This window comes from Dreissena polymorpha, chromosome 7, assembly GCF_020536995.1.
Source record: "Dreissena polymorpha isolate Duluth1 chromosome 7, UMN_Dpol_1.0, whole genome shotgun sequence".
Taxonomy (NCBI): domain Eukaryota; kingdom Metazoa; phylum Mollusca; class Bivalvia; order Myida; family Dreissenidae; genus Dreissena; species Dreissena polymorpha.
This window is the reverse complement of record NC_068361.1, coordinates 9,728,986-9,752,404: the sequence shown is the minus strand read 5'-3', so window position 1 is coordinate 9,752,404 and position 23,419 is coordinate 9,728,986. Positions and strand designations below refer to the sequence as shown.

General features: G+C 34.4%; 2 protein-coding genes across 2 annotated transcripts in view; both read right to left on the bottom strand.

Annotated features, from left to right (window-relative positions):
* Positions 1-4,350: 4,350 nt before the first annotated feature.
* On the bottom strand, positions 4,351-11,473 carry LOC127837891 (uncharacterized). Its single transcript, XM_052365339.1, has 4 exons — positions 11,306-11,473; positions 7,362-7,483; positions 6,162-6,287; positions 4,351-4,499 (listed from the first exon to the last, which is right to left on the bottom strand). Exons 1-4 carry the CDS (start codon positions 11,364-11,366, stop codon positions 4,377-4,379), a joined length of 432 nt encoding a protein of 143 aa, XP_052221299.1. The 5' UTR covers positions 11,367-11,473; the 3' UTR covers positions 4,351-4,376.
* A 2,235-nt stretch (positions 11,474-13,708) lies between these two features.
* Positions 13,709-23,419, bottom strand: part of LOC127838551 (uncharacterized) — a 47,427-nt gene continuing 37,716 nt past the window's right edge. Inside the window, exons 17-22 of the mRNA XM_052366366.1 lie at positions 20,797-20,933; positions 19,836-19,963; positions 19,157-19,274; positions 18,450-18,556; positions 17,467-17,505; positions 13,709-14,841 (exon numbers count right to left, since the gene is read on the bottom strand). Coding sequence (XP_052222326.1) covers positions 14,705-14,841; positions 17,467-17,505; positions 18,450-18,556; positions 19,157-19,274; positions 19,836-19,963; positions 20,797-20,933 — 666 coding nt within the window. The 3' untranslated portion in view covers positions 13,709-14,704. The remainder of the gene's footprint in view (positions 14,842-17,466; positions 17,506-18,449; positions 18,557-19,156; positions 19,275-19,835; positions 19,964-20,796; positions 20,934-23,419) is intronic.

Here is a 23,419-nt window from a genome sequence, read left to right as displayed (position 1 = left end):
GCAACAACATACGTCTGATGTGTGCGCACAGGCACCAATGTCAATACCGTACTTATACTGTATGAGATTTCGTGTAATTTCTAAACATATGTAATGATCCCTCGAATTTGGTTTGCTTGGTCAGTTGTAAACATTACATTGTAATGAGTGATCACACAGGAAGCTTACAAGCATATCGACCTATTTTATCACCAAAACATAGAGTTTATTCGAACAGAACGTTTATTCGGGGAAACTTTAATAACTACCCGAGAGTGTAAGAACAAGTTTACATACAAATGTATTGGTATTATGTAGCCACAATCACAATGAACAGTGAAACATATAATGCCTTTGCCACTGTAACGGTTTTTTTTCTATGTTGTAATTTGCATGTCTTTTAATTGTCCATGCATGAACATTAGATAATTGAAGAAAAGCATAAAATGCAAAGATAAATGCATGATTAAATGTATTGTGCATAGTTTGACAATATTCTGGCTTATATACTTTGTAAAAAGAACATTTTTTCTGATTTCTCAAACTATATTAAACTGGTTAAAACATATTGAATACTGTTTCAGTAACGCTTACATTTATGTGTCAAATGGCTCAAATCAATCAATGTGCGAACTCCCCAAACTCTTCCGCTATTGTATGTTTTTATATTTCAGAATGAGTACATGATGTATATTAGAAATGAATGGTTTTAATGTTTATTATGATTACTGTAACTTTTAACTTTTTACAACAGCGTATTTACGCGAATGTTTTATTAATACTATTTTTTATGTCGGCTCTTTAAACATATTGTTTATTGGCAATTTTTTAGCAAATAAACCAATGGGCATGATGTAAAAATGCAATCTTTCTTAGCCTTTTTTATTCAATTAGAGTTTACACAATAAATATGTAACCCATATATTCAAGTTTATGTACAATTAAATTCAATTAATCTACAGTAACTATGGTTCAAGATATGATAAATCAAGAATATCACAATTTAAATGTTTGCACTTAAATCATGAAATATACACTAAACAAAATAATAAGGTCAATTAAACTCATTTACAAAATAAGATTTATTTTATTATAACATTAGCATAATGCATGTCCATATATAAAAAAAAATATATAATTTGACAGTTAAATAGCGTGTGACGAATATTTTTAATCATATAATATTGTAAGCAATAATAACAGTAAAGCAAACAAAAGCGGAAATTAAATATCAAGCATATTTAATTAATTCTCTCAATATTAAATACATACTACTATCGATACATAAACGCTGATTTAAGTGTGAGATATTGGGAAATGGATAAACAAAAAATCATCAAGCGTACGTCTTGGTAATCGAGAATATTTAGAAAATAAATAATTATTTTGATTTTTAGTGTTTGCCTTTTGTGTAAATAAACTCCAAAAAGATACAAATTGATTAGAAACAAACCTCGAAAGTTCAACTGAAACTAGGTAAAAAGTATATTGTCAGATAAACAACGATGTTGAAATCACAGCTTCAGTGCACACTGTTTTGATAAGTTTGTTGTTTAACGTTTTTGATTTTATTGTCGTTTAATGTCGTTTAATGTCGTTTAATGTCGTTAAATGTCGTCTACTGTCGTTTATTTTCGTTTATCTGCGTAGAACATATCTTAATGGCATATGCAATGCGATAGTGTTATTCCTATTGATGTTGCGATAATTGTTATAAGTTGTTTTGTCGGTGTTTGTTGTTCGTCCAAGTGAACTGACGTTGAGACATTAAGCATCAATGGCACATGAGCAAACAAACTGGCAGGAAAGACAGCCATACAATAATTGCATGCAAACATATGAACATGCAATAAAACAGCGACACAGGCAGACGGACGTACACAAAATATTACATCTCTAAGAAGAAGAACAGTCGCAAACAAACGTGAACATCCTGCGGTTTGAATTCAGAATGTTGGGGTTAATAATATGTTTGCTTGTTGGATACTTCCTGTTAAGATTTGGTTCTGAAACGGTAAGCGATAAGTTGATAAGCTATGCTTACAATTGCAACGCAATGTATATCTGAACATATTTAATTATAATCGTGTATCTTGAAGCATGTAGTAACATCCAGATATTTTCTTGTCAGGGTCAAAATCAGAGAGCTTTATCATGCTTACATGGTATACGATATAATAAATCTAAACCATATTGAGTTAATTTATTTCGACATTGCACTGATGAATTAGTTTAACGATATAAATTTTCATTGAAAAACTTAATATGTAGATCATGATTGTTACGTAAATAACACATTTTCTTTTATGTATGATAAAGCGTGCCAGAGAATATCACGCAGGTTTGCAAACGTATTGTCCACTGTCCAAGTCATTCAATGCGTTAATGCACGACCCGACAACGTAATATGTGTTAAATGGTGATACATTTATTTTAAATAACCAAAGTTATAGGTTCTTTCACAGTATGTGTCATTGTCCTTTTGAATAATAGACGTCAATGTGGCTAAAAATTAACCCGTGCCTTTCACTCGCGTTTTTTTAGCGTGTGTTTGCTCAGTGCAACCACGCACGTCAATGAACGCCATCATAATTGGGTGGGAATTAAATCCGTCCTGTAGGTCGTTCTTTTTAACACACGAATCACAGGAATTTAAATATATAGTTTAACTTCTAGGATGTCAATTTAAATAAGTGCGATGAGCCAATAACATCATAAAAACGCTGTAATAGCTTCCGATAGCCTTCTTTAAATTAGCATATTGCTTGTCGAGTACCTTAATATATCGTATGTATAAAGTAATTAAGTTAATTACGGTATAAAATAAAATCTCTATGTCACTAAAAGTCATTCGATATAGATAACGTGTCCCGTATATTAATTGCAATATTTATAAATTACAGCTTGTAACATTCTTACAATACGTTTACTGTTTATGTGTTATTTATTTCTCCATTTTCTCCATTTCTCCGGCGTCCGAATAGAAACACCGTATTTCTAAATGCTAAATTAGTTTTTTATGAAACTGCTGGAAGAACAACACTTTTTTATATACGTTATTTTTTTAAAGAAATAGTGTTACACTCTCGCGGGCATTGAAAACATTTATACATAGGGGATAATCAAGATGGCGATGTCCATGCCGAGACATTTATTTTTTGCCATTTATATCTTGTATTACTTTTTTTAAATTTTGAAATGACTTTCAATTTCCAGTCATATCCATAAAAGGTGATTAGAGTTTATTTTGTATTAACGTACGCTTTATATCTCGACTTAACTTCCCGCACATGGTCTTAGTAAAGCTGCATTTATGTCATTCCGCTAAGAAATTTCGCAGCGATTAAAAGTCGAGATAAAGAGCGAATATTAATAGGAAATAACGCTAGTAACTTTCTTGCTAATATTGCTGGAAATAGAGCGGTATTAAACAATTAATACAAGTTATAAAGGTTATAAAACGGCGAAAAATACATGCCTCGGCATGGACGTCGCAATCTTGACAATCACATAATTACCTCAACTGTATATAGCAGAACGTAATCTGGATGCACGGAAATTATATCCATCTCATTTTTCAAAATCTTTTTTTAAAGTCAGCATTTACGCCGACTACATTTTTAAAAGATATGTCTTGTTATATTTAGTTGTTTTTATATTCGGTTTTAGCGATTGTTAAGCTTTTGTGTTGTTGTCTAAAGTATACCTGTAGTAATTGTTGAACTCATGTTCAACGTTTTATAAATTGAGAACTGTGAATATAAACACACTTTACCTTCTACTATATTGCGTTGTTAGCACCCGTGAATACAACAGATCGCCGCTATCTGTTAAGAAAAAAAGAACGTTTCCCAGACATATCATATTTAATCCCGCTGTAGAACATGAACTATTAACGAGTTTACGCAACATCACACTATACTTTTTTATCAGCAGAAGTTTTATTTTCCCGCATCTATTAATAGCCTCAGATTATGAATGGCCTGTGCTGAGCAAGAAAACTACGTCATTAAGCTGCAGCAGACAGTGGACTATTTTAACCATTCATAAACATTCTCTTCCGCGACACGTATAATACAAACATTGTTTAAAGATTTTTTTTCTATTTTTCTCCGATAAAAAATATTCCATTTTTGACGATATTCACATTATGTTTTCATGTATGAATGAATATATTTGAAGAACTCAAACCTCTTGCATAAATTATACAACTCTTTCTCGTGCCGATGTGGCAGATGCGGCAGTTATCAGGTTTATCGTAGTTAAGAGCGAACTGACTTGAATTTTTTGGAAATAACCATAGTTGTTCGCAAGCGGTTATAGACAAGGAGCACAAACGCGAAGGTGAGAATAAATAAAAGCAAATGCAAATAATACATAATTGTATAATTATATCATCAATGGAAAACCAGCGTCAATGGCCCATTGATCGTATTCTCGAACGAGTCGTGACGAGTGCGAACGCAGATGTCGATTCTCGAGTGGCCCTTGTGTGCGAATGCAGGGCCGGTGTCACGAACCTACAATTAAATGTGTATAACTAAATGAGCCTGCGTCTGTGAAAAGGGGGGTGAACGAATGCGTATGAAGTGTTGTCAAATTGTGCAGTCCGCACATGCAAATCAGAGGCCACTCTTTGCGCCTTAACTGGATCTTTACTCAGGAGCGACTTTCTTTATACGAAATATATCATAAAAGTGGACAATGTCGTCCCTGATAAGCCTATGCAAACTGTAAATGCGAATCTTAGACGACACATTACGCACATGCATTAAGACCCGTTTTCTCAGAGCGCAACTCAAATGTATGTTAGACATATCAAGGGCATTTTCTTAAATGTAAATTCAAATATATACAAATGATGAGGCACAAAACTTGTATCTTTTAAAATTACGATTATATTTTCTTTTCCATATAATATCTCCAAAGTATATCCTTTTATTCGAATCGAAAACATGACCTTCATCTTTCCTGGTCAAGCTTAACGTCATCTTGTTTTTGTATAAATAAACCTTTCGTGTCTTAGAAGTTGATTTATGAACATAATTATATGTGGTGTGTTCAAATTGTAGAGATTCTGTGTATGATCAGTCAGTATGCTTTGTTGTCGGCACAAGATGGAGGGGCAAATCGACGGAACTTAATATAAACATGTTTAGAGCACTTCATATCCCTTCGTTCATATATAGTATCAAGTAACGATATGCTTATGGTGTAAGCGTTAAGAAAACATAAATGCAATATTCTACATTAAATTTACGATGCACGACTTCAAGATTATTCGAAATCACGTCTTGAAAAGTCGCGTACTATAATCATTATTTTGCTACACCAAAGTCCCTTTTTCGATAGAGTGTATGAAGAAGATTTTGTTTTTTTAAGATCATAAATATGAATCTTTTCATGCATGTTTACAAAAAGAGACAACTGTTATAAAGAATTGTTAAACAAAATATTATAAAGATCATTATATTTGAGCAAATATCGTTTTTACCGTCTATATTCCCCTTAATAGCCCATCCAAACATTCCATAATTATCGGAAACACAAATCGTACTCAGGGGAACGATCCAGGACCATCATTGATATTAATCCATTCTCAATAGCAATGTGTGGGGGTTACAACTTTTCGTTAAACACACGGATCCGAAATGACAAAAGCCCAACAATGAGTTGAATTTTCAAAACAATGCGGTGAGTCATTTGTGTCTGTAACTGCAATGTCAGCATTTTTGGCTATGTGTGATCAATATAAATAAAGAACGTACACCTAAAATTAGATTTCTCTCTTCATGTTTATATGTATAAACGTTTTAAGAAAGTAATAATGGTTTGAACTTCCTGATTTTAAAAAAAAAAGAAAAAATACCGTTTCATTGTCGGATATCAAAACAGTCATTTTTTAAACGATGTCTCTATTTTTACCTCACTGTTGTGAAAATGGATTCTTGTTCCACGCACTAAACCCTCAAATGATTTGCTTATAATACATTTATGCTAAAAACTCATGTTTACAGAAAGCATCAGTCAGACTCGATTCACATCATAAGTCTACATCGATTCTAAAAATTGTCAAACTTAAAGTATAACCGTTTAATAATGACTTCGATTAACATTCTCCATGCCTGTTATAAGTGCAAAGCTGTATAAGTATATATATTAAAGCTTTCAAAAACGTTTACCCTGAAATCGATGAATCGATTGTACTTATGGTTCAGTTCTGGAATGCAAACGGGCGTGTCGTAACGAATACCGGCGTGATTGTCCATAGCAACAGTAACCACGGAGGCCTTTCCTTCAAGGTACGCCTGCAACCAATGTCTAGACATTTTCACATATAGGTAAACCTCAAAAACATAAAACTACGCACACATATCAAATGTGTAGATATTGTCGCAAATGGGTAAGCCTAAATAACATCAGACTCCGTGCAGTTGTTACCTCCAAATACTGGTTAACGGTGCATAGACGTGTAAATACCTTCCAGATACGGAATAATGTCTTGTTACAAACCTTTTCTGATTTTATGCAAATCAGAATTATTCTGTGAATACTAGAATTTAGTTAATAGTGTTTACAGTAAACAAAAATGTAAAACCAACACAATTGTGTATAAGTAAAATAGACATTATTGTTTAAACGATCGTCTTCACGTGGTTTGTGACGGCGGCATGGATATGATAGACCTATGCTCGGAACCAGCAATATCTATGCGCGAAGGTTTGAAGAACATGTGTAGATATGACGCGAATATTTTAACATTTATAAGAGAGGAATTAATTGCCATAAAACTTAAGCATGTCTTAACGTGAATCTAGTGTCACAATTATAAAAGCAAAAAATAACAGTGTAGAAATTGTACAAAAGTGAAGCATGAATAACATGCATAAATATTTTCATAAAAAGAAAAGTCTGAACAAGGTATGTGTCATATTTTCACACCAATGTAAACCTGGAAAAATCAAATATATTGTCACACAAAGGACGCCTTAATAAGAGGTGCAAACATTTTCACAAACATGAAATCTGATTGATCTGAAACCAACCCAATACAAATCGATGTTTCTTCATACACCTTTTCATTATACGCAGCATTAACAAAGCTTACCTACATTTATTATCAATGCTGTAAAACACATTCAGAATTATAAATTAATGCATGCCTTTTTATTATGCATTTTGCACAAAGACGACTCTTTAACTTGCTGTATTTAAAGCGCATGGAGGAGTTGTGTGTGTCCCAGCAAGACGTCATACGGTATGCATTAATGAATAAAAGCGTACAATCCAAAACAACCTAAACAATCAGAGTTTTGTTTATATGATTGCGCGATTTCAGTTTGCACGTTTTGAAAACAAAGTCAAAGACAAAGCACATGTACCTGAAGTGTTTGTAAGGGCGTGTCTTGCATATCTACGAATCCTCCCTCAATAGGGCTATTGTCCGGATAGTAAGCCGTGCCTGTGGCGTGGTAGCGATGGGTACCAGTACAGGAAATTGTGTCTGGGAGTAAAGTTCAAATTAAAATTGAAACACATTACGAATTTAATCAAGAAATGTATAAATGACAGACAACTGGCGTCAAAATAAGAATTAAGAAAATGTATCAAATTACAAATTAAATCAAGAAATGTATTAACGGCAAAGGGCGTCGTAATAAAAATTAAGAAAATGTATCAAATTACGAATTAAATCAAGAAATGTATTAAAGACAGACACAGGGCATCCAAATCAATATTAAGAATATGTTTAGCTATTATTATTAGGCATTGGTTATTGTGTTTGATATCAACGTTCTTAATGACAAAAAACGGCGTGTACATGTAATTTTCACCTTTTTTATCACCTTGTGATACTATGTTAGAATATGTTAGTAATAGAAAGGCATGTAACGTAGTTTTTGAATAGTAAGGTTGCTTGCTTTACATGTTCTTTTCTTCATCAGGTACACATGCATTTGCGACATAGGAAACACATGGACAATAAAAAAGCTGAGAGACAACTTGCTTAAGGCGGAGCGAGGCAGACATAGTTCAAACCATAGCAAAATTATGTCATATTTCCAGCTCGAACGATCATCAAGTTGAAAGTCTTGAACTCTGTATTTTTAAGTAATATGCCGCAAAGCTAAAACAAATCTTAATCGGCGGCCCACGCGTAGCCCACAAGGAATCTCGATGCACACCATTAGGGAACAAAAGGCAGGACACTTATAGGACCATCATTGGTTCCAAATGATGTGTTATTATGGGCTGCCAAGATCTTATTAGTATGGGCTCCATAATATTTTTTGCTGGTTTGTAGTAATGACTAAAATAAACTTCCTCAAGAGTATTAATGAACACATACAAAAATAGAGATCCTTTGATGGTAGACACTTTCGTTTATGAAGCCTCATCCAGCAACGAACGTCAATACATTAGAGAAAACAAAACTAGATTACATTCACTAAATTAATTTATGTATGCACACAACTTTTTAATGCGATGATCATGTTGCTTTATGGATTTTCATACAGTTTATGAGGCACGCTGAACATTATTTTACAAGCATATCTTTATATTTTTCATACATCCGCATGAGTATATTTTAATTAAAAATGACATATATACTATCGAATTAAGCACACTGTGATAACAATTTCGCACAGGGTTTACTGTTGCATAATTGTTATCTGGTGCTCCAATGTAGCAACCACAAATATTCCTAAAATAGTAATACGCATTCATAATAAGGTAATTATAGCTCCAAATTAAAAGCAAAGACTCAATAGTATATGTTAATATGTTATTGTGAACGTCTGTGACTTACGAGAATGACATTGTCATTTTTAAAGGAAAGTTCAAGTTATATTATCAGCAATATAATTACGGAAAAAGTAATATGTTTAAGCTAAATAGAAAAAAAACTAACATTTTCTAAGCACGGGGGAATATTGATGAAGAATCGTTATTGTTATTTTATTCGTTAATCCGCACGGGCTTATATATAGCAATACGTGAAATATTAAAAGTAACTGGTACTACTTGATCGGTTTATTTACCGTTTAATGTAGAGCGCACAGCAATTATATGAACAGACGTGATAACAAAATAGTGCAAAGACGAGGTGACATTCAAGTGATTGCAGTTAATAACGACAAAAATGTCGGTTAAGTTTCCCTATTAAAAATGTGCTATATTCAGGACATCACTTACGTCTTCTAAGACATGATCATGAGGTCAAAATCCTGATGAACAAAGCACGATAAGCAACCAAATCAGAAAGCTCTGAGATAACTGCACTGAGTCGGACCGGCAGTTGGTAAGGTCACACGATCATTGTTGCAATGTAAATAGTTATTCCCAAGTCTCATACCTTATCTGTAGGAATTAGGGCTGTCACGATTCACCGGTATACCGGTATATCGCGGTGCATGTCGTGAAAAAAATCGCACCGCGGTACGGCGTTGCCGCACCGGTTTTTTTAATATTATTATATTTGCACAGATATAAATACATTACATAATTATTTTGATATAGATATCGTTTTGAAAAATGTAGAAGCGGTTCAAAAGGGCTAAATAAATAATCCGTTAATATCCAGGTCAAGCAAGCGCTTCCACTTGTAGATGTTTAACTTTCACGTTTAAAATACGGCAATGTATGGGTCCGTATCTTTTTTTGGAATAAGGGACAGATTTCCTTTGCAAATAAGTTCATAATTATCCAAAAGATGTTTATTCTATTTCTTATTTTCTTTCTTTAGTATATCGATCGTTCAAAGCATGGCACTTCCGAATCATGTTATCTTAAGATTCTGAATAAGTCGAGGAAGAGTCAGAACGCTACGGATTTTTAATACTGGGCCCGCTGACTCCGCATATTGAACATGCCCTTGAAGCGTTCGATGTTTCACAGATCGTAGTCACAGCTATTGTAAACAACATGGCGGACATTTTAGAAAAAGACGCGAACAATAACAATGACTACTTCTATCAAGTTTATTACATTTTCTTTTACAGTTTCTAGTCATACTATGATACCAGTGTTTTCTGGTTATTGAGTTTAATAAAGTTTGTAAAACTTGCTATTCTGCTGTTTTCTTCACAGATACATATTCTGTAAAATATCGCGGTACGTACCGCGATACAGTGTTGCCGTACCACGATATACCGCGGTACGCTCACGGCGTATCGTGACAGCCCTAGTAGGAATAGGAAAGCTCACAGCTTCGGTCATTCGTCCTCCATAATCATAATATTTATTAACAAATGTCGTGATTTTAATCTTTATTTAACGGAACTTAACTTTAAATAATTAGAAAAAAAGCAATGGCATAAATTGTATCAATATCAAAATTGCAATCTCCATTTTCATAAAGAAAAAAGGGTTATCCCAGTACATTACATGTTCAAAAATAGACAGGTCACTTCCTTTTGTTAACTTTATTATATACTCCACAATGAACATGACTAACTAAGTTCTTCAGATTTTTCGTCACGCGTCTAGAAGAAAAGACTTTTCTTAAACCTTAAATGTTCTTAAATTACTTAAAAGTGAAGTCTACCATGGTAGTTAACAACTATAATTGAGTCATGTTCTGACAAAACTGGGCTTAATGCATGTGGGTAAAGTGTCGACCCAGATTAGCCTGTGCAGTCCGCACAGGCTAATCAGGGACGACACTTTCCGCTTGTATGGTATTTTTAGTTTCAAGAAAGTCCCTCCTTACCGAAAATCAAGTTTAGGCGGAAAGTGTTGTTCCTGATTAGCCTGCACAAGCTAATCTGGGACGACACTTTGCGCACATGCATTATGCCTAGTTATCTCAGAACACGACTCAATTGTATAATTCTTTTATAGCACAATATGTTTATTATAAAGGCAACATTTTTAGGCTATATAGATGCAATATTCTATGTTGTTGTTTTTTTAGTTAAGATCTAGATTTTATTTTAATGACTACATGTACGAATTGGTTGGTTAGTGTGGGCGCAGTTCTAAGCGCATACGAATCACCGAGTGGTCCTATTTTCTCAAATTTATATCTTGTTACTTGTACATAAAATAGTGCAGACTATAAACAGGTGAGATACGTCAACATATCCGCATATAAGTCGCATTAAATCAATTTCAGCTTACCGATTTATTACCTACAAACGGAAAGTAAACATGCAAGCAAGCCATTTTTTTAAATTTAATATTCAGATCAAAGATCGCATTCACAATTAGTTAAAGGGTCGGATTGCAATTATTACAATCTATATAAAACATTACTCATTGTTCGCATATCTAAAATACAAAAAAATGTTATTACGCAAAATAAAACAAGAACACGGCCTACCTGACTCCGCTCCTTGCAGAATTGCAAGAGATGCCAGGAAGGCAACCAGAAGTGTCCTCATTGTCAGTGTATTCAAATGTAAGCCTACAGTGGCCGCAAACACGGTTTTATACGTCCCGGTCACAGTCGTCACCGGTCATTTGGAGACACTGATAAGGAACGTTTGAATCTTAAACCAGTCCGTACAGAAAACCTCCACTATAACAAATGCGGATCTTCAAACATTGTCCAGAGATCGAGCAATCACAACCATGATCCATGATCCTGCTCTCATACTTTTTCGCATGTTAAATGCACATGGTAAAACAGAGGACTTTTTCACATGTGATATGCACGTGGTAAAACAGAGGACTTTTTCACATGTGATATGCACGTGGTAAAACACAGGACTTTTTCACATGTGATATGCACTGGTAAAACACAGGACTTTTTCACATGTGATATGCACTGGTAAAACACAGGACTTTTTCACATGTGATATGCACTGGTAAAACACAGGACATGTGATTGTCCTATTATCACATCCTATAAGGAGCTTAATCCATCACCATACGTACTATTTGTATCGCCGTGATTTCATCTGAAGTAGAATTTACCCTAATGTACTATTTACTAGGGACAGCATTATGGTTCAGATTATGCTCATATATTGTATAAATTATACCCAATTGATGTCACTGTAAGCACGTTAAGTCACACAAATATGATCAGAGCAAACACATACGTCTGACCTGTGCGCACAGACACCAATGTCAATACCGTCCTTATACTGTATGAGATGTCGTGAAATTCCTTATCGTATATAAGTATCACTTGAATTTTGTCTTCTTGGGCAGTTGTAAATAGTATATTGTAATGAGTTATTACACAGGAAGCTTAAAAGCGAATCGACCTAATTTATCACCAAAACATAGACTTTATTCCGACAGGATGCTTATTCGGGGAAATTTTAATAACTACCAGCAATTAAAAAAGTAAAAACAAGGTCACCAACAAATGTTTTGGTATTATGTAACCCCAATCACAATGAACAATGAAACCATGTAATGTTTTTGTCATTGTAACTTTTTTTCTATATTTCAATTTGCATGTCTTTTAATTGTCGATGCATGATACAAAGCATAACGCACAAAAAAATATGAAAAGCATTAAATGTGAAGTTAAATGCATGACTTCATGTACGGTGAATAGTTTTAAAAACAGCAAGTATTAACTATGATATAACTCTTAAATTGATTAATAACAAAGAAACAGATGATCGGACTTTTTAAATAAGTATGGTGCTTCAAGGTACTGCTACTTTAAGAACCAATTGGGTAAGTCGTTTTATAACTACAATAATTAGATACGAACGAACGCGTATAACGAGATAGAATAATAGATTCATGTAAAGTCAAAGCGATTAATATAGTATTACGAGATAGAATAATAGATTCATGTAAAGTCAAAGCGATTAATATAGTATTACGAGATAGAATAATAGATTCATGTAAAGTCAAAGCGATTAATATAGTATATACTATTTTACAAAATATACTTTCGAACTGGGACACTGATTAACTGTGTATATGGGCTACACGTTGAAAAATAACTTCATATAAACTGTTATTGACTCTAGCGAGGATGCAGATTACAGCAAGTCAGAGAACAGGATACTTAAAAGGGACCTGTTCACGGTTTGACAACATGACATGTATTTTAAGTCATAGATTCAAATAAGTTTGTATAAATCGTATTAAAGCAAGCAAAACACCAATGTTGATTTAACTTTAAATATGTCATTACGATAGATGTAGGTGTGAAAAATATAATGTTTGCTCTTGAATTCAGACATAGGTCTGACTGCTATCAAAAGCGGCACGAGGGTAGTTTAAATCACTTGTGACAAGATTTAGCATTCGCAGATTTTTAATTGCTCTAGAAAAGGACGTCATTAAAGAAATTTTTATTCATTTAGTTTAACTCGTGGCAAACGACGTGATAAGATAATATTTTATTGTCAGTTACTGTCATTAAATTGACTCAAACTTGACAATATACTGGTTTATATACTTTGTAAAAAGAAACTGTTTTCGTTTCAAATTTCAACGCTATACTCAATTGATTGAAACATATTAATTCTGTTCCAATAATCTCTAACGGTTACACTTCTGTGTCAAATGATTCAAATTAGTCAATGTGAGCGCTCCCAAAACTCTTACGCTATTGTATTTTTTGATAATTCAGAAAGAGTTCATGATGTATATTAGAAATGAATTTTTTTAATGTTTATTATGATAACTGTTACTTTTAACTTTTTACAACAGCGCATCATCGCGAATGTTTTATTAATACTATTGTTTTAACTCGGCTGTTAAAACATATTGTTTATTGACAATTTATTAGCAAATAAACCAATGCGGATGATGCAAAAATGTTATTATTCTTTGCCCTTTTACATTCAATTGCAATTAACAAAATAAATATAAATCCCATGTTATAGTTCATTTGCAATAAAGTTCAATTTATCTACAGTTAAAATGGTTCAAGGCATCATAAATCATAAATCAAGTACACCACAATTTAAATTAATATTGATTGTCCATAAAGTGTTAAAACTAATAATGAAATATACACTGAACAATAACTAAGGTCGAGGAAACTGCTGTACAAAACAAGTTTTGTTTAATAATAACAGTATAATGATGCATGCCCATAATGAACATATTTTCTTTATAATTTAATAATTAAATAGTGTGTGCAACATATTCAAATCAGATAAAAGTGCAAGTTATTATAACAGTAAAGCAAATAAATGCCGAGTTAAATAGTAAAATATTTAATAAATTTTCTTAATACAAAATACACTTAACTTTCTATACATACACACTGATTTTAGTGTGAGATATGGGATTTGGATAAACAAATAGGCATCAATCATAAGCGTTGTTAATAAAAAATAATGAAAAAATAATAATTACTTCGATTTTCAGTGCTTGTTTTTCTGACCTCCAATATTTATTAACCATTGGTGAGACAAAAATCTCGATGATTCACCAGAAACTTGGTAAATAAAAGTATATATTGTCAGATAAACAACGGTGTTGCAAATACAACTTCAATTCACAATGTTTTGATACGTTTGTTGTTTTTTGTCTTTGATTATATTGTCGTTTATTGTCGTTTAATGTCGTATATTGTTGTTTATCCGCGTAAAACATATCATCAAGGAAAATCCAAGTTGTGTTGTCATTGTTGGTATGTATTGTTCGTCCAAGTGAAACAAGTCATCATCATCAAAATGTTATAATGCGACATTGTCTTTTGCTAATGCTCAATTTACGATGATGTGTATATTGATGTTAAGTATTCTTCATCCGCATAGAACAGACATGTGAAGGGCGATGATGTTGTTGTTGTTTATTGTTGAACGTCTCCATAAAACACGTCATCGGGCACGTTAAAGGCAGCGTCTATCGCGTCCTGCTCATCTGCGCCATCTTGTTGCTGATTGGTGTCGGCGACCTTGTCCTTAGCTGGGACATGCGCTAGCTCGTCTGCAACATAGCAAACATAGGAGTAACGTTCTGAGAAAACTAATGCATGTGCGTAAAGTGTCATCCCAGATTAGCCTGTGCAGTCCGCAGAGGCTAATCAGGGAAGACACTTTCCGCTTTTATGATATTTTTTGTTTCAAGGAAGTCTCCCCTTAACGAAAATCATGTTTAGGCGGAAAGTGTCGTCCCTGATTAGCCTGGGACGACACTTTACTCACATGCATTAAGCCTAGTTTTCTCAGATCAAGGCTCAAATCGTTCATAGTAACGGCGTTCTAGGGCGGATCATTATTGCATTTTAGTAGCAAAAAAGCCAGGACGAAACGAAATATGTATGACTGAGCAAATATGCGTTTAGCGTATATGTAATGTTGGGGTAATATTGAAGGATTGTCATCTTGTGCATCATTATATAGGTCTTCTAGGGCATAAACATATCAGGACTTTGCAAATATTCGTCCAAAATGTATAATATGTTAACAATATGTTTGATTTTCAACTCGAGCTTAACTGTTACATAACAATCACTCGTCTTAAAGTTGTTATAGGGTAACATCGACCTATGATACAACTCAGGCCCTTCTGGTAACACAGGGTTAGAGCCTAATTTCTTCTTAAAGTTTTCAATTGTGGCAATGTCCTTTTGGACAAATTCTGGTTCTTATTTTACTTTTAATACATCGGGAATGAGCAAACATCACTATAAACTTTGTTCTACTTTAAAAACGTCCTTTGCAAAATTGACATTCGTATGGTGCAACGATCTGGAACTCGTGTATAGCCTCGACAATACCAAATATTGCTCTTTGATAATATGTGTCTTGTTCTGAGAAAATTGGGCTTAATGCATGTGCGTAAAGTGTCGTCCCAGATTAGCCTGTGCAGTCCGCACAGGCTAATCAGGGACGGCACTTTCCGCTTAAACTAGATTTTCGTTAAAAAGGGACTTCCTTTAAAAACCATTCAAGCGGAAAGTGTCGTCCCTGATTAGCCTGTGCGGACTGCACAGGCTAATCTGGGACGACACTTTACGCACTTGCATTATGACCAGCTTTCACAGAACAAGACACATGTTATTGTGCTTTCAGAGCACTGCTCTGGTGCAGTATACTTTAGATCGCCTTCAAAACTGACAACAAATGGAAAACATACGGAAAGAATCATTGTGTTAAATTGAGTCGTGTTCTGACAAAATTGGGCTTAATGCATGTGCGTAAAGTGTCGTCCCAGATTAGCCTGTGCAGTCCGCACAGACTATTCAGGGACGACACTTTCCGCTTTTATGGTATTTTTAGTTTCAAGGAAGTCCCTCTTTACCGAAAATCAAGTTTAGGCGGAGAGTGTCATCCCTGATTAGCCTGTGCGGACTGCACAGGCTAATCTGGAACGACACTTTACGCACATGCATTATGCCCAGTTTTCTCAGAACACGACTCAATTGTAAACATTGTCAAACCGCACCACATGCCCAATTTCGTCTTCAACATAGAAATTACATAGACCCGCGACTACGCATATTTACAATCTTCAAGTAAGTTAAGTTTGACTTGACTCTTTTAAGTTGAGTCAGACTTTAAGTTTGTTGCGTGTCCTGGTCTGATACAAATTAATGTTATAGAAAATTGGTCTTAGGTAGCGTCTCTGTCACAAAGCTCGCGTGAACATAAACAAAATCTCCCAGGAAAAAATGCAGTTAATTATTTTATTCAGAAATTTAGTGAAAATATTTTCTTTAAGCATCGAAATCTGATACATTTAGATTTTACTGATCTGTTACACAGGTAAAACCAGCACTTGGCAAATAGTCTTACTGGGAAAATCGTGTGAAATATATACTTTTACAAAGGTTCTCTTGCTAAACAGGCGCTGCCTGTTTGCAACATAGTAAGGTTTTAAGAGCTGCACAAAACGTCCTTTTGTAAGGTTTGTCTAAAATATTTTATATTGCACCCTCGTCTTCTGGAACAACACAATCTAGCTAGTTCGTAACAATGACAATATCATCACCGGGAAAAGTATCTCTAGAAACGTCACAGATTCTGGAAGGTTCTTGTGAAACATAATATTATTTGGAGCATTTTTCCGCAACAACAGATTAGTATTGTATTATCTTTGAAACTGTTTCTGATCGTCTAGACATGAACCGGTTTAAAAAAAGAACCACCAAACTTTATTTCGTTTAAAAATTAGTAATATTTTTTAAGCATATGTTAAATATAACACAACAAAACTAGTTTTTCTTTTTTAAGCGTAAATCTCTGGAAACAGATTTTTTACATTTGCTTCAGACACATCAGCTTCAAACTCAATATTGAATTATTTTGCATTATGCTTTATTATGCACAAGAAAGTTAGTCTTAAACATAATTCAATTCTAATCCAATTGTAATTTATACAGAAAACTAGCTTATCATCCTCAGTATGCATTTTGTATCATAATCTTTTTTAACAAAAGTATCATCAAAGTCTATATACTTTAAAATCCAATTTTTAATTTAACTATTATCAGCGTTTAAAAAAAAAAGAAAAGACTACATACAACAATAGCCGAGAAGTTGAAAGAGCTACTATTACATGCTGATGTTTAACTTTCAAAGTTGAACTACTTGTATAATGTCTACTTACGTTCAGTGACATATGCTTTCAAAGCACTCATGCAGTTACCTGTAAACGAAAAAAAGGGAATAGTATTATTTATATTTACAACGGCAGCATGCCATATTTATCAAACAGTTATAATTTTTCTATCAAAACATGTTTATTACGTTAATATTCCGGATTACAACTTATTTGAAAACACAGCTTTATGATTTATCTAATTATGATTTATGTCAAATATTCAAACATTTCACTTATAGTTCAAAATAATTGAGGGTTATCGTGTTGTTTTATGCCCCGCTTTGTATCATACAGGCAGAAGACTGAACGCCCAATAAAACCAAGCATAGTCCTCCGTCTTGGCATTGTTTTTAATATATGCGCCTTGTTCTGAGAAAACTGGGCTTAATGCATGTGCGTAAAGTGTCGTCCCAGATTAGCCTGTGCAGTCCGCACTTTCCGCTTTTATGTTATTTTTAGTTTCAAGGAAGTCTCTCCTTACCGAAAACCAAGTTTAGGCGGAAAGTGTCGTCCCTGATTAGCATGTGCGGACTTCACAGTCTAATCTGGGACGACACTTTCCGCACAGGCATTAAGCCCAGTTTTCTCAGAACAAGGCTCATATAATGCATTAAAATCTGACTTTTGTCTCCCTTTCAATTGCTGCAATAAGCGTTATCACACCTTCATTAGTCAGGTGTATTTTATGATATCGAGTATTTCTGCATGCATTTATACAAAGAGTTTCAAGTGCAGTGAATGATAATTATAGTAAAAAGTAAAAAAAAATGTCTGATAATTATAGTGATGTATCTCATACATATTTCACAATTAAGCATTACCAAAGGTCGCGTTAGCTTGGAACGTTCTAACAATATTGTTCAACGGCACAAAGTATTTGTGCTACCAAGTCAACTTACTCCGTCGTGCCTTAATAAGCAATATTTCAATGTAATCGTCTTAGAACCAATCAATTTAAACTACTTTGTATACAATAATTTCAACAGTACCCGTCTCTTGATGGTTGAAAACTGTCAATCCATTTTGCGGGTCCTGACAGGCCCAGAAAATCATCTCGTATGCGAAATCTCTTGCTTCGTCGTTCAGACTCGCGTCTCTGAGCAAGATGATAATAGGTTATAAATGGTGAATAGATACTTTTATTTAATGCTTTCTGGTGGTTTAGAGTGAAATATCAGTGAATTAAAACTGATCATTTCACTGTTTCAAACAGTGAAAATTATCAGTGAAAATTATCGAAAATTTTCACTGTTTACTGTGAAATGACGTCATTTTTTTGACGAAATGACGTCATTATCCCACCGAAATTCTTTAGTTAAACTCTTTAACAATGTATATACAGTAGACTATGGAAAAAAAGCATAAAATAAAAAGAAAATTTGTTGAATTCGGTGGAATATTAATTTAAATTCACTCGTGATCATAGAAAATATATATTTCACTCATGGCTGCGCCACTCGTGAAAATATTATTTTCGATGATCACTCGTGAATTAAAATTGATAATCCACCGAATCCAACAAATATCCTCTATTTATTTAAAGATAGAATGTTGTCATATTTAGCAAAACTGGCATGCATTTTTGAAAAATGCAATAAACGTTATGTAAGGTTTGGACTGCACAGGCTAATCTGGGACGACACTGTACGCACATGCATTAAGCCCAGTTTTTTCAGACCGCAGCTCATACGAATACCTTGACCAGATCCGAACGTGGGCTGCCCCATTTGCACACAGACCCCCGGGCAGGATGTGCTCACAACCGTACGTCACCAGCACGTTCACGTAGTCTGAGTACAGGATCTTAAACGGAACTGAAACGGAAGTGACGTCATGATAGGGAAAGTGCAAAGCGCCATCTTACGTTTCGTTTGAACGGCTTATTATATAAAAATGTATATTTATTTAAAAAAAAGAGTATAATGTTTTATAACGATATGTGTTTGACAACATTTTCAGACACTTGCGTAGATGTAAATTGCTAAACGTGACGTTACGTTTAGTAATGTGTGTGACGTCATATGTCGAATTGTGCGTGCATATGGAAAAACATGTAAGTCGTCATATTTATTTATTTGACATACATAACTTTCTTCGTAGTTCAACGGTATATGAAGAATCGTGCGTGATGCAAGATACAACAACGTGAGTTACTCAAGCTTAAGTAAGACACACGAACTATTCTCAAAAACACACATTAGGTAAGATGTAGCAGTGAGAAGATTTTCTGGTGGATGAAATCGTGAATAATAATTATTTCAGTTCGAAATGAACATAACAAACATATAATTAAATGTTTTTCATTCAACGATTGCGATCGTGTAACTAAGCAATCTCAAAATGACAATCATTCTAAACGACCGAAGTATTCTTACTATACGTAGCGTAATCCTCCGTCTCCTGGAATCTTGTCAGATAATCCCCACTGGAGGCGGAACGGCAGCGAGATATAAGGGACGTGTGCGTCACTTCCGCGCATGCCTTGTCAGTGGTAGCATCAACTCTGCAAGTCAAATCAGCCCCGTTTTGAGAAAACTGTACTTAATTCATGTTCGTAAAATGTTTATCCAGATTAGTGTGTGTAGTCCGCACATGCTTATCAAGGACGACACTTTCCGCCAAAGCAAGATTTTCATTAAGAAACTATTCCGGCCAACGAAAAATACCATAAAAGCGGAAAGTGTCGTCCCTGATTATCCTGTGCGGACTGCCGAACGCTAATATGTAACGACACTTTATGCACATGCGTTAAGCCCAGTTTACCCAGAACGAGGCTCTAATGTGTCTATCGAACTGTTGTAACTATGGTAATTTTTTACTGCTCATGAAAAGCTAATAAGTTGTATGTTAAACTAACATCTGTATCAACCTTGCGATCTCAGTAGTTGTTGTTTACTTAAATATCCCAGCAGACGACAGCAAGTATTACAGTTGACATCGGGGAAATATTAAAAAGGAGTTCTTTTTATTTAGCCCTTTTTAAAACAAGATTATTACATATCTTCTGACGTGTTTGCCTCAGTGGTGTTATTATTTCAAATTAAGTTGATCAACATTTATAAGACGATCAGGATCAAGTTTTTAATTTTAATTCTCTTCTTTAAAATAAAACGTGTGCCATGTGATTCCCATGATAAAATCTAGCGAAACCCTAATGGCATATTTATGTTACGGGTAATTTTAAGTAAACAATTATACTTAAAATATTGTGTTTAATAACGTGTTTATGGAATATTCACATACAAATTCATTTTATGTGACCACTGAACACGTATATTAAAAAAAACATTACATTATATATGCTCGTATGCATATTGAAATAAATTCAATACATACGAGTCTGTCCGGAAACCAGTGGTGTATATTTGCAGCGTGTCGTTCGACGCAGACGATATGTACGCAACTGTTGACGTCACCGTCGTGAATAACGTGCCTCCGATGGTTCGCGCATGCTCATGCCAATATCCGACAATCTGAAGACCATATAGAAGACTCGCTCTAGCAAAACGGGGCTTAATGCATATGCGTACAGTATTTTCCAAGATTAGCCAGTCCAGTCCGCACAGGCTCATCACGGATGAAACTTTCAACCCAAAATGGGATTTTTGCTATAAAAATATTTCCTTTAAACGGAAAATAACAAAAAGGCGGAAAGTATATTCCCTGAAAAGCCTGTGCGGACCACACAGGCTAATCTGAAACGACACTTTATGAAAAAACATTAAACGCTGTTTTCTCAAAGCGCGGCTAAACAAAAACGTTTGTGTTAAATAGCTTCTAACGTTGTAACATCACACACGTGTTTCATTTCATATTTAATGTTTCCTAAATTCTTACTTTTACTAGATCACATGTTTGGCCTTATTCACAGCCACATAACTTAAATTTCATGAACTTAAAAGCTTTAAGGATTTTTTACGTTAGATAATTTAAAAAATAAATCCGTAAAACAATTAATATTTGCCGTTTAAGTTACTTTATTTGGTGATTTGCAATGACCATTAATTCCATCAAAGGAATCCATCCAGATGTGGATGGGCGGATTAAAAAATATTTGCTTATTATTGATTGATTATTTCAACATAAGCGATTGCTGTATTGATCCGAGTATATAACGCAAAGCTTGAATTTCGCATGTGTATTTATATTGCAGCCTGCATTCTTAAAGAGCAATACTCGTAACCATTACAAGACAAGATATATACGCCGCCTTATGGATACTCCAGTCTTAATTACACCACTAGGATCATTCACCGCATCCACGGAGATTGGACTGGAATAAGCAAAGCTGGATCGAATCCCTGTTATCATTATCAACCACGTGATGATTGCCGAGCCACGTGGTACAATAAATTACCTGTTATGGAAACTATTGCTTTTTTTCAATTTACATAATTTATTTGTTTATAATGAACACTAACCTATACACCAATTTAAAAAATTAAATATAAAAAGAAAATGTTTTTTCTTTTCAAAATATAATTCCTAAACAAACAAGAGGGCCATGATGGCCCTGTATCGCTCCACTGCTGAAAAAAAAGGCTGAAACAAATGTTGTCGGCATGTGCAAATACTTAAATATATGCCCTATTTAAGCACATGTATACTTTTGTGACCCCCTGGGCTTGGTCAAATATAACCCCAGGGGCATAATTTGAGCAATCTGTGTAGAGGACTACTATATCTCACAACATACAAAATGTGGTAGCCCTAGGTCCTAGAGTTAGGACAAGAACATTTTAAAACTTTTCACAAAATAAGCAAGATATAAGCGTATATAATGTTTAATTTTGTGACCCGAGGTTCAGGGTCAAATATGACCCAAAGGGCATAATTTGAACAAACTTGGTAGAGGACTATAAGATGTCACTGCATACCAAATTTGGTATCCATAGTCCGAATGGTTTTCGACAAGAAGATTTTTAAAGATGTCACAAAATTGGCGCATTATAAGCGTTTATTCGATTGTGTGACCCCCGGGGCAGGGTGAAAGTTAACCCCAGAGGCATTATTTTGCCAAATTTGGTAGAGGTTTATTAGATGCCACTACATACCGAATTTGGTAGCCCTACGCCAAATGGTTATGGACAAAAGATTTTTAAAGTTTTCACAAAAAAGGCCCCATATAAGGATATGTTCAGTTTTGTGATCCCCGGGAAGGGTCAAATTTTACCCAAGGGGCATAACAAACATGGTAGAGAACTATGAGATGTCACTACATATCCATATTGGAAGCCCTAGGCTCAATGTATATGGATAGAAAGATTTTTAAAGTTTTCACAAAATAGGCTCCATATAAGCATATGTTCAATTTTGTGACCCCCAGGGCAGTGTCAAATTTGATCCCCGGGGCATAATTTAAACAAACTTGGTAGAGGAATATAAGATGTCACTACATACCAAATTTGGTAACCCTATGCCCAATGGTAATGGACAAGTAGATTTTAATTTTTCACAAAATAAGCCCTTTATAAGCATATATTCAATTTTGTTACCCACGGGGCAGTTTGAAATTAGACCCCAAGGGCATAATTTGAACAAACTAAGAAGAGAACAATTACATGTAACTACATACCAAATTTGGTAGCACTATGCTATCCGGTTATGGACAAAAAGATTCTTGAAATTTTCCCACAATAGGCCATAAGCATATGTTCAATTGTGTGACCCTCGGGGCAGGGTCAAACTTGACCCCAGAGGCATACTTTGGACAAACTTGGTAAAAGACTATAAGATGTCACTACATACAAAATTCGGTAGCCCTAGGCCCAATGGTTATAGACAAGAAGCTTTTTAATGTTTTCACAAATTAAGCCCTTTCTAAGAATATATTTAATTTTGTGACCCCCAGGGCAGTTTAAAATTTGACCCCAGGGGTATAATTAGAACAAACTAAGAAGAGAACTATTACATGTCAATACATACCAAATTGGGTAGTCCTATGCCATACAGTTATGAA

Bases quoted from the DNA above. Each gene is read 5' to 3' on its own strand.
- LOC127837891 (XM_052365339.1), bottom strand. From the start codon at position 11,366: ATGAGGACACTTCTGGTTGCCTTCCTGGCATCTCTTGCAATTCTGCAA. The intron at 7,484-11,305 runs GTAGGCCGTGTT...CTTTACTCCCAG, and splicing joins TCTGCAAGGAGCGGAGTCAG to ACACAATTTCCTGTACTGGT. The intron at 4,500-6,161 runs GTAAACGTTTTT...ATTTAATTGTAG, and splicing joins ATCGATTCATCGATTTCAGG to GTTCGTGACACCGGCCCTGC.